Source organism: Bison bison, unplaced genomic scaffold, assembly GCF_000754665.1.
Source record: "Bison bison bison isolate TAMUID 2011002044 unplaced genomic scaffold, Bison_UMD1.0 scf7180017864167, whole genome shotgun sequence".
Taxonomy (NCBI): domain Eukaryota; kingdom Metazoa; phylum Chordata; class Mammalia; order Artiodactyla; family Bovidae; genus Bison; species Bison bison.
The window spans coordinates 216579-229169 of NW_011494739.1; the positions used below are offsets into that span (position 1 = coordinate 216579).

General features: G+C 51.6%; 2 protein-coding genes across 2 annotated transcripts in view; one reads left to right on the plus strand and one right to left on the minus strand.

The window, feature by feature from the left end:
• SUN5 (Sad1 and UNC84 domain containing 5) overlaps positions 1-2545 on the plus strand; it is a 20544-nt gene extending 17999 nt beyond the window's left edge. Inside the window, 4 exon segments of the mRNA XM_010841702.1 lie at positions 1-81; positions 591-758; positions 1263-1349; positions 2414-2545. The exon segment at positions 1-81 is cut by the window's left edge and continues 1 nt beyond it. Coding sequence (XP_010840004.1) covers positions 1-81; positions 591-758; positions 1263-1349; positions 2414-2545 — 468 coding nt within the window.
• An 8608-nt stretch (positions 2546-11153) lies between these two features.
• LOC104990001 (WD repeat-containing protein 64-like) overlaps positions 11154-12591 on the minus strand; it is a 37740-nt gene continuing 36302 nt past the window's right edge. Inside the window, exon 25 of the mRNA XM_010841880.1 lies at positions 11154-11450. Within this exon, the coding sequence (XP_010840182.1) occupies positions 11154-11450 (297 nt within the window). The remainder of the gene's footprint in view (positions 11451-12591) is intronic.

Consider the following 12591-nt stretch of genomic DNA (forward strand, 5'->3'; position numbering starts at 1 on the left):
TACAACCACGACAAGGCCTGCTCCTACTGGAACTGGATCCGGCTGTGGAACTATGCACAGCCCCCGGACGTGATCCTCGAGGCAGGAGGAATGGGGGGACGGGGGAGAGTGGTAGGGGTGTGGCCAGGGGCCTGGGGGCAGGAGCTGAAGGCAGAGGTTGGGGTGAGAGTGCAGAGGGTGGGGGCCTGGGGCAGAGTAGGAACGAGAGAAAGGGAGGAACCGAGGCAGAAAAAAGGCACAATTGATGGGGTGGGGGGTGGTAGTCTGGGGAGAAGTTGGGGTGCTATGCAGGAGTAGGGGACAGGCCCAGGGGCAGGGACAGCCTGCTCTGGCACTGGAAGAGGTCCCTCCCCCAACCCTCAAGTCTTGCATCTCAGGGAACCCTGACTGCGCTGGGCTGAGGGGAGGGGTCATCCTTGCTGCCTGCTGTCAGGGAGGCTTCCTGGATGGAGTTGGTGGTACTCGAACCGAGCTTTGTAGACAGGAAGGACTGGGCTTGTCCAGGAAGGCTGAGAAGGTCTAGGGAAGCCAAGCTGGGATAAGGAATCTGTTCTTTAACCATCTACCTTCACTACATCTGCCGCTTCCAGCCCAACGTGACACCTGGCAACTGCTGGGCCTTCTCGGGTGACCGCGGCCAGGTGACCATCCGACTGGCCCAGAAGGTCTACCTGTCCAACCTGACCCTGCAGCACATCCCGAAGACCATCTCACTGTCAGGCAGCCTGGACACCGCCCCCAAGGACTTCGTCATCTACGTGAGCACGCCCCAGCTGGCAGCAATGCTTAGCTGAGGGGACAGCTTATAATGGCAGCTTTCACAGCACTGTGATAAACCATACAATCTATGAAGCCTAGAGGGGCTGGATGTTAAGGCTGGGGATAGTCAGGGTCAGGGTCAGATCACAGCCTTCTGGGATTAGGGGGTAAACGGCACTCTATCACAACCCAAGTTTTTCAGAGCCAATTGAGTCTTCAAAGATAATTGAGCCCCCATTTTACTGAAAAGGAAACAGGTTGAGAGAAAGGGCAGGGATACATCAAACCCTAGAGTCAATGGCAGTGTTAGAAGTGGACCCTTAACCTTCTGGCTTCCAGTCCAATGCTTTTTCCTATCCTTTACCTGTGCTGCAATGGAACAGTGCCCAAAGAAGTAGACAGCTCCCCATCCTGACAGGTGTGCAAGTCTCGACTGGAGAAGGCAGCACCTCCTGGAGTTCCTGCCTGTACCTGATGCTTTATTCTTGGTTCTGATTCTCCAGGGCATGGAAGGCTCCCCCAAGGAGGAGGTGTTCCTGGGGGCATTTCAGTTTCAGCCAGAAAATATCATTCAGACGTTCCAGCTCCAGGTACCTGAGAAACCCTGCCCATGCTGGGCACCTACTGAACACACACTGTGGACAGGGCTTTACAGGGGACCCCACTTCATGCCCCAGCAGCCCGAGGTGGCGCACAGGTGTCACTAACTGACTTGACAGATGAGGAAACTGAGGCCAGAGTGATGGAGCCACTGCCTAGGGCCTAGAGTGGAACCCTGAGGAGACTCATCTACCTCCATTTCCCTGAGCCACTGAGGAGCCCTCCTGCTGTGGTTCCTCCCATGGACAGCAGGTGGTGAGCTGGTAGGGCCGTCAGGCCAGGGTCACTGGCTTTGAACTTAATGTCTCCATACTGGGAAACCATGTGATCAACACCTGGTCCAACTACAGGTGGGGAAGCTGAGGCCTGGAGGGGAGGGAGTTGGAGACAGAAGCATGACCAGAAGGTGGCTGCTGGAATGGCCCTGAAACTCGAGAAAATGTTCAGGCTTGGAAATCCGACTGACCCTGGCCCAAATCCTGACCCAACCATAATTTCTATGTGATCACAGACCATTCTCTTTCTCTCTGGGCCTCAGTTTCCCCTGGTGTAATTTCCTGGGAGGTTGAGACCATCCAGTGAGATCTCACAGGCCACTGGGCTCCATCCCCTCTGGGTTATGGGGAGAAAGGGGAGGGGGCCGCATTTATATACCACCTACTGTATGCCCAGGGCTGGTAAGCCATCTGGCCCCAAGATCTTACTTCAGTGCTCACCGCAACCCTGGGAAGCAGACATTACCCCTCTTCCTCTTATAGACCGGAAACTGAAGCCCAGAGAGGGTATGGTTTGCCCAGGGTGCCAGAGCACACATGTGCCAGGGCCCCAAGGCTGGGATGTGTTCCCCATCACCGTCGAGCTATCTTCCGGCCTCAGCCCCTTGCATCCCAGCCCCTGAGTGACCTGCCATGTGGTTTTGGGACATTCCCCTCTCAGAGCCTCAGTTTCCCCAGCTAAGGAATTGGAGGGTTTCCTTCCACTCCCAAATATTCCTCTGGACAGGCCAGATCAGGGGCTATGAGTGAGATGGCCCCTGTCTGTGGCTCTCCTTCAGAACCAGCCTCCCAGGACATTTGGGGCTGTCAAGGTGAAGATATCCAGCAACTGGGGGAACCCACGCTTCACCTGCCTGTACCGAGTACGTGTGCATGGCTCTGTGACTCTACCCAGAGAGCAGCCTAACTAGAGCCCCCACACCAAGAGAGATTAAAGTTTATTCTTCATGTCCAATTCCAAGTGTCTTTTGGCCCCCAAAAGTGAGAGTGGCCTAGGGCTTGATGTCTGAAATTCAGTGTAGCAATTATCAGTCCCATCCTGGGTACCCAGGTACCCTCACAACAGCCCCATGAGGCCCCATTTCACACATGGGGACAGTGAAGTCTCCAGGCAAAAAAACTGACTTGCCAGAAGTCACAGTTAGCAAATAGCAGCACCAGGATTCAACTCCAAGCTGTCTGACACCCGTACGTGACTTATCTTCTGGTTTCAAGTCAAACTCTGCCACTGACCCGAGTGTGACCCTGGGCAAGACCCAGCCCTTTCAGTTTCCCCGTCTTCAATAGAGACAGGATCATGGCTGTTGTATCAGATGAGGTGGGAGATGAGAAATCCTTCCTGTGACCATCACAGAGTGTTTCAACATCACACAGATGATTCAGTGTAACATTAGACAAAACACACATCCTCTCTGGACCTCTGTTTTTCCAGGTGTGAACATTTCTAGCCCATTGTGTGCATTGAAAGACAATATTAACAAAGTAAAAAAGGCAACCCACAGGATGGGAGAGAGTATTTGCAAATCATATATCTGATAAGAGATTAATATTCAGAATATATGGAGAACTCCTAAAATTCAACCACACACACAGAAAAAAAAACTCAATTCAAAAATGGGCAAAGCATCCGAACAGACATTTCTCTGAAAAAGATATATGAATGGTCAATAAGTACATTGACAACTTATTCAACATCACTCATCATTAGGGAAATGCAAGTCAAAGCTACAATGAGGGATTTCCTCTGTGGTCCCGTGGTTAAGGATCCACCTGCCATGCAGGGAACATGGGTTCAATCCCTGGTCAGGGAACTAAGGTCCCACATACCATAGGGCAACTAAGCCCACATTCCTCAAAATACAGAGCCCACACACTCTGGAGCCCGCATGCCACAACTAGAGAGAAGCCTGAGCTCCACAAGGGAAGATCCCGTGTGCCATAACTAAGACCCAATGCAGCCAAAAATAAACACCTTTTTAAAAAGACTTTTAAAAAATCTATAATGAGATCTACTACTTCACACCCATTAGGCTATTATAAAAAAAATAAAAAGTGTGGATGAGGATATAGAGAAATTGGAACTTGTGTACTGTCAGTGGGACTTTATGTAGAGCCACTGTGGAAAATAGTAAGGCATTTTACAAAAAAAAAATAGATTTAAAATAGAAACACCATTTGACTGAACAATCCCACTCTGGATATTTACCAAAAAGAATTAAAAGCAGGGTCTCAAAGAGGTATTTGTACACTCATATTCATAGCAGCATTATTCGTAACAGCAGGAAGCAACACAAGTTTTCATCAACAGAATAAATGAAATAGACCAGATGTGTTCTATACATACAAGGGAATACTATTCAGTCTTTGAAAGGAAAAAGTTCTGCAATATGCCGCAACATGGATGAACCTTGAGAACATGATGCTAAATGAAATAAGCCAGTCACAAAAAGACAAATGTGCTATGATTCTACTTATATGAGATACTTATTCTGTCAAATGCATTGAGGCAGAAAGTAGATGGGTTGCCACCAGTTGAGGTATGGGAGAATGGGGAGTCAGTGTTAAATGGGTACACAGCTTCAGTTTTACATGGAAAGAGCTATGAAGATGGATGTTAGTGATGGTTGTAACAATGTTATGAATATATTTAATACCAGTGAACTATACACTTTGAAAAGGTTAAGATGATAAACTTTACATTTTATATATATATTATGTATATATTTGTATATATTATAATATTATATATAATATATTATCATATATTATATCATCAATATATTATATATTAATACTATATTATATATATTACTATGATTTTGAAAATTGAAAAAAGTTATAAGATATTTTAAATCCCGTAAAGGAGAGACTCTGGGATACTTTGAAAACATTGTAAGGAAATTCTATAAATTCTGATAGCAGGTCATCTCGGTATACTATTAGAAAGGCAGATGTAAATTGCTTTTTGTTTCTGTTCCCTAACCAGTCACTCATAGTTTATGTGTGTTATCTTTGCCATAGCTGAGTCCCACCTGTTCTGGTATTTACTTAAGAGCTGACAGAAGTGCTAAAACCAGTGTCTACTGTGAGTATCCGTGGAAAAAACGCCATGGACCTCCCACGGAGCTCTCAGCACAGAGTATAGCACACAGTAGGTGCTGGGTGAATGATGGGTAAATGACCACTGTCAACCTCTGGCCCCAGGCAGGTGATAAGAGGCCCAGTCCTTGGGGACAAGGTGATGCTGTCTGAGATGGGGGCAGGCTGGTCCAGTTGGAAAGGGCACAGGAAGTCTTCAAGGGAGGGACTTCATAAAGCCAGAGACAGGCAGGTGGAGAGGCTGGCAAGGGCTCAACTGGGCGTTAGAAATGTAGGTAAATCGGAAACATACTTGTCTCCTGAGAGATCATCCTGGACAAGCCTCTGTCCTGCTGCAGAAGCTGCCCCTCTGGCCATCAGTCAGGCTCCTCACCAGCCCCTGGGGACTCACCAGCCCCTGGTGACCCTCCAGCACATGGCCCCAGGGCCTGTCCTTTGATGTTCTCCATGGTCAGAGGGGGCTTCAAGGGGTCACAGCATCCTGACACTCCCTGTCCCTCCCAGCACTCAGTGGACCTGGGAGCCACACATATCCAACCTGGTATTATCCCACAGTTTCTATGAAAATTATTCTTGTTATTAGTAAGAATGTTATTAACACACCATATTGAGGTTTGAGGAAAAGTGAACCCGGAGACACCCCACTCCCTCCCCCAAATGCCTCTCCCAATCTCACTCTTCCAGTCATCCTACAACTTTCTTCCAAAAATTTGTCTTTTAACTTTATTCAAAGTATTTTATTTTTTTAGAAAATGTTATGTACAAAGTCAAATCAGTCTTTTCCTTTGTAGCTTCTAAGATGTATGTGTTGCTAGGAAGGTTCTGCCCAGTTCCAAGATTACAACAATATATTCCTATACTTCCTTCTAGTAATTTTATAATTTATATATGATGTATATACATACCTACATACTGTAGATATAGATATGAGCTCTTTGGTGCACACATATAAGATTTAAATGTGTAAAAGCTTTATAATGCATCTGAAATTTATTTTTATGCCTGGTGTAAGGTAGAGATCTAGTTTAATTTTAAAACTAAATTGCTTCCTAGAAACCACAATACTGTATTAAATGGTCCATCTTCCATCTGTAGCTTGGAAACAGAGTCAGTGCAGAGCCTCTGGGCTTCATCACTTCATTGGGTTCCCTGCTTTGTCCTGTACAAAACCGTACTCTTCAAGTTACTCCAGCTTTGGAATGTGTGTTGGTATGTGCTATACTGAGTGTGTGCGCGCATGCTCAGTGGCTAAGTTGTGTCTGACTCTGCAACCCCATGGACTGTCCCCTCCTCTGTCCATGGGATTATCCTGGCAAGAATATTGGACTGGGTTGCCATTTCCTCCTCCAGGAGCTATATTGAGTACCATTCTCTTTATTTCTGCTTTTCATACACTTCTCTTTCAAGGCAAGCATTTTTTTCTTTTTTTGGCAGCAATAGGTCTTAGTTGCAGCCTGCAGACTTCTCTCTAGTTGATGTACGTGGACTCAGTAGTTATGGGATGCAGGCTTGGTTGCCTCTCAGCATGTGAGATCTTAGTTCTCTGGCCAGGGATCGAACCCACATCCCCTCCGTTGGAAGATAGTCCTAACCACTGGACAACCAGGGAAGTATGTCAAGGCAAACTTTAGAATCAGCTTTGTCAAGTTGCATTTTTTTAACAGCTAAACTTGCACTGGTTTTATGAATTCGTGGATGAAAACTAAGTGTCTTGGCCACACGTCAGCTCTTCTCCTTCCGGAACATGGGATCCTACTTCAACACCTTTAGTGAAGTGCCATTGCTTTCTTCATATGAATTCTCTGCCTTTCTGGTCAGATTTTAGTTCCAGATATTTTAATCAGTTTTAGGCTGATTGTAAATGGGATCTTTACCCTCAGGGACATTCTCTATGGTCACAGCTGCTGTGGAAGAAAATCATGCAACCTCACTCCGCCATGGTCCTCTCCCTCTTGAGTTTTCTAGATGGACAAGCGTATCGTCCACAAACATTCCATAATGCACAGGTGCGCTCACACTCGTCTTCCCACCTCCTCCTCACCACAGGGACCAAGCCTCCCTACAGACAGGGCAACTGAGGCACCGAGAGGTGGAGTCATTTCCTAAGGTGACGGAAGGGGCCATGGCGGAGCTGCAACACCAACCCAGACCTTCCTGGCCCAAAGTGCTTGCTCACCCACCCAAGCCCTCTCACATCATTTCAAATTCCAGTCGGTTCAGGTGGACTGATTATGGAAGCGGAAGGGAGGGCAGGATTCCTGGGTCTGTCCCCACTGTGCCCCAGAGAGCAGCCTGCCCGTCCCGCCCACTCCAGGCTGCTGAGTAGGTGCACAGACTGCAGGGAAGGGCACAGCCAGGGGGCTCTCATCCACGGGGAGGGAGTGGGGCTGCTCTTCACCAGGACCCCTCACTGCAGGCAGCTCAGCCTTTTGCTTTATTCAGGTCCTCCTTACTCACCACTGTCCTCCCTTCACCTGCCCCAGAAGTGTCCCTTCCATGCCCCACAGCACCCGTCCTTCAAAATCACTAGACCCTGGGTTGGGCATTGTAGTCCCCAGAGCCTTTGAACAACCCCACTGCACAGACAAGGAGACGGGCCCCTTGTTGTTCAGTCGCCAAGTCATGTCTGACACTTTGCAACCACATCGGCTGCAGCATACCAGGTTCCTCTGTCCCTCATAATCTCCCGGGGTTTGCTCAAACTCATGTGCATTGAATTGGTGATGCCATCCAACCATCTCATCCTCTGTTGTCCCCTTATTCTCCTGCCCTCAATCTTTCCCAACATCAGGGTCTTTTCCAATGAGTCAGTTCTTCACATTAGGTGGCCAAATTGGACCTTCAGATTCAGTATCAGTCCTTCCAATGAATATTCAGGGTTGATTTCCTTTAGGATTGACTGGTTGGATCTCCTTGCAGTGCAAGGGGCTCTCAAGAGTCTTCTCCAACATCGCAATTCGAAAGCATCAGTTCTTCAGCACTCAGCCTTCTTTATGGTCCAACTCTCACATCCATACGTGACTACTGGAAAAACCATAGCTTTGACTAGACAGAGCTTTGTCAGCAAAGTGATGTCTCTGCTTTTTAATATGCTAAGTTTGTCATAGCTTTTCTTCCAAGGAGCAAGCATCTTTTACTTTCATGGCTGCAGTCACCATTCACAGTGATTTTGGAGCCCAAGAAAATAAAGTCTGTCACTGTTTCCATTTTTTCCCCATCTATTTGTCATGATGGACCCCTAGAGGGACCCAGAGCAATCCAAGGCCCACAACATAGGCCTGCTCTAGTCAGAAGGGGCTTGGCTCTGGGGCAGCATCCTGCAGGAGAACAAAGGGGTCTTGCGGCCTACCCCCATTCCCCACACCCATTCCAGGCCCACAATGCACAAGGCTTGCCGCCCTCCCACCACCCGGCCCACCCACTAGACAGGAGCAGAGGAGCAGGCGGCCAGCCAGGGTGGGAGTTAACTCTCTGCAGTGACCAAGACAGAACCGGAGGTACAGAGTGCCAAGTCATCCCCCACGGTCCCCGGAGTGGCGCCTCCGGTAAGCCTAGCTCAAGCCCCAGGATTTTCATTAATCCTACTAATCCCTGAATGCCAGGCCAGGTAGGCCTGGGGCTGATGGGCAGGGCCTCCCTTCTGCAAGACTCAGAGCTGCCTCAACCAGTGATGAGGCAAAATCCTAGGCCCTGCCCCTGCCCTGAGCTCCCTCACCCTGCGACCTGGACAAAGTTTCCCTCTTAGCCTCAATTTCCCCATATTGCGCCCAGGGGATACTAGTCCTCACCTCCTCCCAGAGGCCAGAGTGAACTGAGGCCCCCAAATCCTGGCATGGAAGGCCCTTGTCGATTGTGATGATGGCTATGAGCCCTTCACACAAAGTGGAGGAAATAATACAGCCTTTACTTCTCCAAACCAGAGCCAGCTCTGAGGAATCACACACCTTGGCCAGTGGGAAGCCCTACAGTGGTCACAGTGGTTTCTCAGGCCACTTTCACCCTCCCAGGGCTCTGGGGATGACTCATCTCTACAGAGGAGGGATTGAGACTGCTGGTTACCATGTGTCATGGTCAAGGTCAGGGAGCATAAACTGGAATGCCCCTATCCACCCCTCTTCCCCATCATGGGGCCTACAGGCTTATGGGAAGCTCTAGGTAGCCTGGAAGGCTGGCCCAGACTCTGGGGTCCTAGAATCCCCTCCATCCTGGGTGTGTGGACACCACCTGGTCCTGCCTCTCACTCTGGTAAAGAGCCTCCTGCTCTGTTCTGTTCTCAGACACTGGCCCTGGGGCAGTTCCCTGGGGCTGGGCTCCAGGAGGGGTCTGTCCCCAACACTCAGCCCCAAGTCCTTTGAGTCCCTCAGCTTTGGCAGTGGTTCTGGAGTCAGAAAAGGGAGGAAAGGGAGGCCTCATTCACTGCCAGAGCTCAGAACAGCAGACCTCCCGGCGCCCTCTCCCTTCTTAACCTGCCAGTTTGTCTCCCATCAATGCTACCAACCCACCACGTGGCCAAGTGAGGACATCCCCTCCAGAAGGTCCCTCTGTGACAGGAAGGAAGGTCTCAGGTGACCCTTCAAAAGAGCACAGACACATCAGGCAACATCCTAGGATACCTGAGACCTGGGCTTCGCAAGGGAGGGGAGAAATAAAAATCACCCTAATAAGCACCCTTCATGGAGGGCTTGCCCTGCTGGACCTGTAGATGGGAACTCACTGTACCGCCCCCTGCCCTCTTCTCCTGGCAGCCCCTCGAAAGAGGCACAACTTTGGGAAATGAGAGGGATGTGGCCTGCATGTGGTCACGCAGCTCAAGAGTTGCAGGGCAGGAATTCCAGCCTGGCTATCTGGCTCTGCAGTCACTGCTGACGGGGTGTCCAGGAAAGGAAGGGCTGGTGATAGGGGTCCGTAGTGGGCACTAGGTCTCTCCTGTGGCCCCTGTAAGAAGCTGGGGGCACACGGTCTGGCATCCCCACTGCCTCCCTCCTCATCACCTTCCTGGACAGAACTGGGCCAGAGCAGGAAGTAAACGTGGATGCCACCCAAGGAAGGATGTTCTAACAGTCCCCAACTCTGCAAGGACTGAGGCCCTTGTCCCAGGAGGTATGCAAGCCAGGTGGGATAGCGTTGAGAGACTAGGATTGAGAGACCTGGATTTTCTGGATTCTCTCACCAGGCTTTAGAGGTATCTCTTTCCTCCTCCACTCTGAGAGATCTTCAGCCCTAGACTATCTATCCAGTTTCACCCACTGAGAACACTGTCTTTTATTTTAATCTTTTAAATCACCAGGAGGATCTGCCTAGCTTTCCAGACGGGACTGGGAGAGATTTAGTCCTGGCAGATGGTCACCCAGCCAGTGTGGGGCAAAGGCACCCAGGAGAGGGAAGCTGGGCTCAAGCGTCAGCCTGGCCTGGGCGCAGATCCCACTCTGGCTTCCATGCTGGATGACCCCGGGCAAGTTACTTCCCCTCTCTGAGCCTCTGTTCCCTTCTGTAAAATGGGGAGATGACTACCTTCCTGGGAGTTCAGCAGGACTTGCCGTGTACAGGGCCTCAGGACAAAAACCAGCCAAGTCGGGCAAGACACTCTTTCCCCCACAGTCTGCTCTGCACATCGGCACCCCCCACCTTCACCTCCTGACCATCCCCCTCGCCCTCTGACCAGCTCCACCATCGCTGCTAAGAACAGCCTCCTCTCGGCTCCGCTTCAATCCCATCATGTTGCACTCTGGCTCCAGCCCCTGCAATGGCTCCCGTCTCACTCAGAGTCACTCCAGATGCGTTTTCCTGGTCTTCAAGGTCCCACCTGCCTGGCTGACCTCCTCTCCTCTCCTCCGCTGCTTCCCCCTCCCCGCTCACTTGCACCACCCACCACCGTACCTCCAGGGCTTGTGAAGCCCCTGCCTCTGCTTTGGCCTGTTACTTGCCAGCCAGCCACACCAGGTGTCCTGAGAGGAGGGACTGTCCTCCCCACGTCCCCTTGCCTAGGGGAGCACAACCCCGAATCAGAGACACAGCCTGGTGCCTAAGGGGTGAGGGACACACAGCCCAATCCCAAGGCCGGTGGGGCTTCAACATCTGAGAACATTTATTTTTCCTCTCCAGGACTCTGGCGAAGAAGGTTGGCTTCACCAGATGGCAGAGTGGGGAGAGCCAGGGCGAGGTCTGTACCCTCTGGGCCTGGCAGAGGGTAAGCCAGGGACAGACAGGACCTCATGAGCCTGGTGGCCCTGCTGGCGGACTGGAGAGAGGATGGGCCACCTCAGAGCCTAATGTGGGAGGATGGAAGGTGGGCCTTCAGAGGCCTGGAGAGCAGCCTGAGGGAGGGGCCGTGGGGCAGGGAAGACACCAGCCTCTGCAGGACATGCCCAGATACCTGGGACAGGTCCACGGGGGAGGACAGGGTGCAGGAGTGGATGGGGGCTACAAAAAGGATCGGGAGGGCTGGGACCATGAGGAAGGGGCCAGGCCAGACGCCAGGACCCCGGAGCCCGAGGCTGACAGTGAGGGTGAGGAAGGCGAGGAGGCCGTGGTGGTGGGCGAGCTGGCCGGGTGCTCAGGCACGGTGTCCCTGTAGGGACCCAGGTCCTTCCGGATGCGCTGGGTCACCAGGAGGGTGAGCCAGCTCTGCTGGTCCAGGACATTCTGCGTCTTAAAGGCAGGGTTCTGGGTGGACGCCAGCTCATTGAAGTGCAGGCTCTGGTAGATCTGAGGTGAGATCTGCAGGGAACAGAGCAGGGGAGCGTGGAGAACAGCAAGGGCCAAGAGCAGGTTCCCAGGGAGGACGGACTCTGGGGGCTTCCTTTGAGAGAGGAGCCATCCCCAGAGTTGCACGCCTGTTGCTGATGACCTGGGAGGGACAGGGAGGCCTGGAATGCTGCAGTCGTTGGGGCCACAAAGAATAGGATGTGACTTAGCGACTGAACAGCAACATTAGTGATGACCACACTCGGCCAAGCAGTGAGCCCACTGGGCACCAGGCCCAGCCCCCGGCCCTTCTCTTGGTGCTACCAACAGTCCTGTGAGGTCAGTGCTGGACCATCCCCATCTCACAATGAGGCCTCGAGCTGGACCCTGAATGGGGCTCAAATGCAAGGAACTCTCCAGACATGCCCCCACCTCTCCCAGCAGCACTCGCCACGCTGTGCTGGGAGTCCCATCTCCAGGAAAGGGCAAGGAAGCCAAGTTCCTTTTTGGCACTGGCCTCTCCCCAGCCTGGGGCCAGGGGTTTGCCTTTGAGTCCACATCCCAGAGGATGGGAGCTCCCCCGAGGAGGAGAAAGAGGTTGAGAGAGGCTGGGATCTGCCCAAGCAAGAGGGAGGATGGGACTCTAGGCTGGTCTGTCCAAAGTCCCTGGTCCCTTTCTCTCCCCAAGGACAGGCCTGTTCCACTCCCTCTGTCTCTTGCTGACTGTGTGCCTAGCACCGTGAGGCCCTGTGTCTGCTCCAGAATGGCACCCATTGCGACCCCATGGACCGCAGCCCACCAGGCTCCTCTGTCCATGGGATTTTCCAGGCGAGAATGCTGGAGTGGGTTGCCATTTCCTTCTCCAGGGGATCTTCCTGACCCAGGGATTGAACTGGGGTCTCCTGCACTGCAGGCAGATTCTTTACCAACTAAGCTACAAGGGAAGCCCAGCAAACAAGCAGACTCTGGGAAATGCTTTGAAGGCGAGCAACAGATTCCAAGTCCACAAACAACCTCCTCCCATAGGCTTGATGAGGTTTGTCCTCAAGGACAAAAACTGTGTCCGTAGCCTCAAGCAGGGCCTTGGCAAACAAACCAGCCAGACCAGCTTCATCCCAGAGCTGCCTATGGCCCAGAATCCTGCTAAGGAAAGGTCCGCCCCTCACTCCCACTG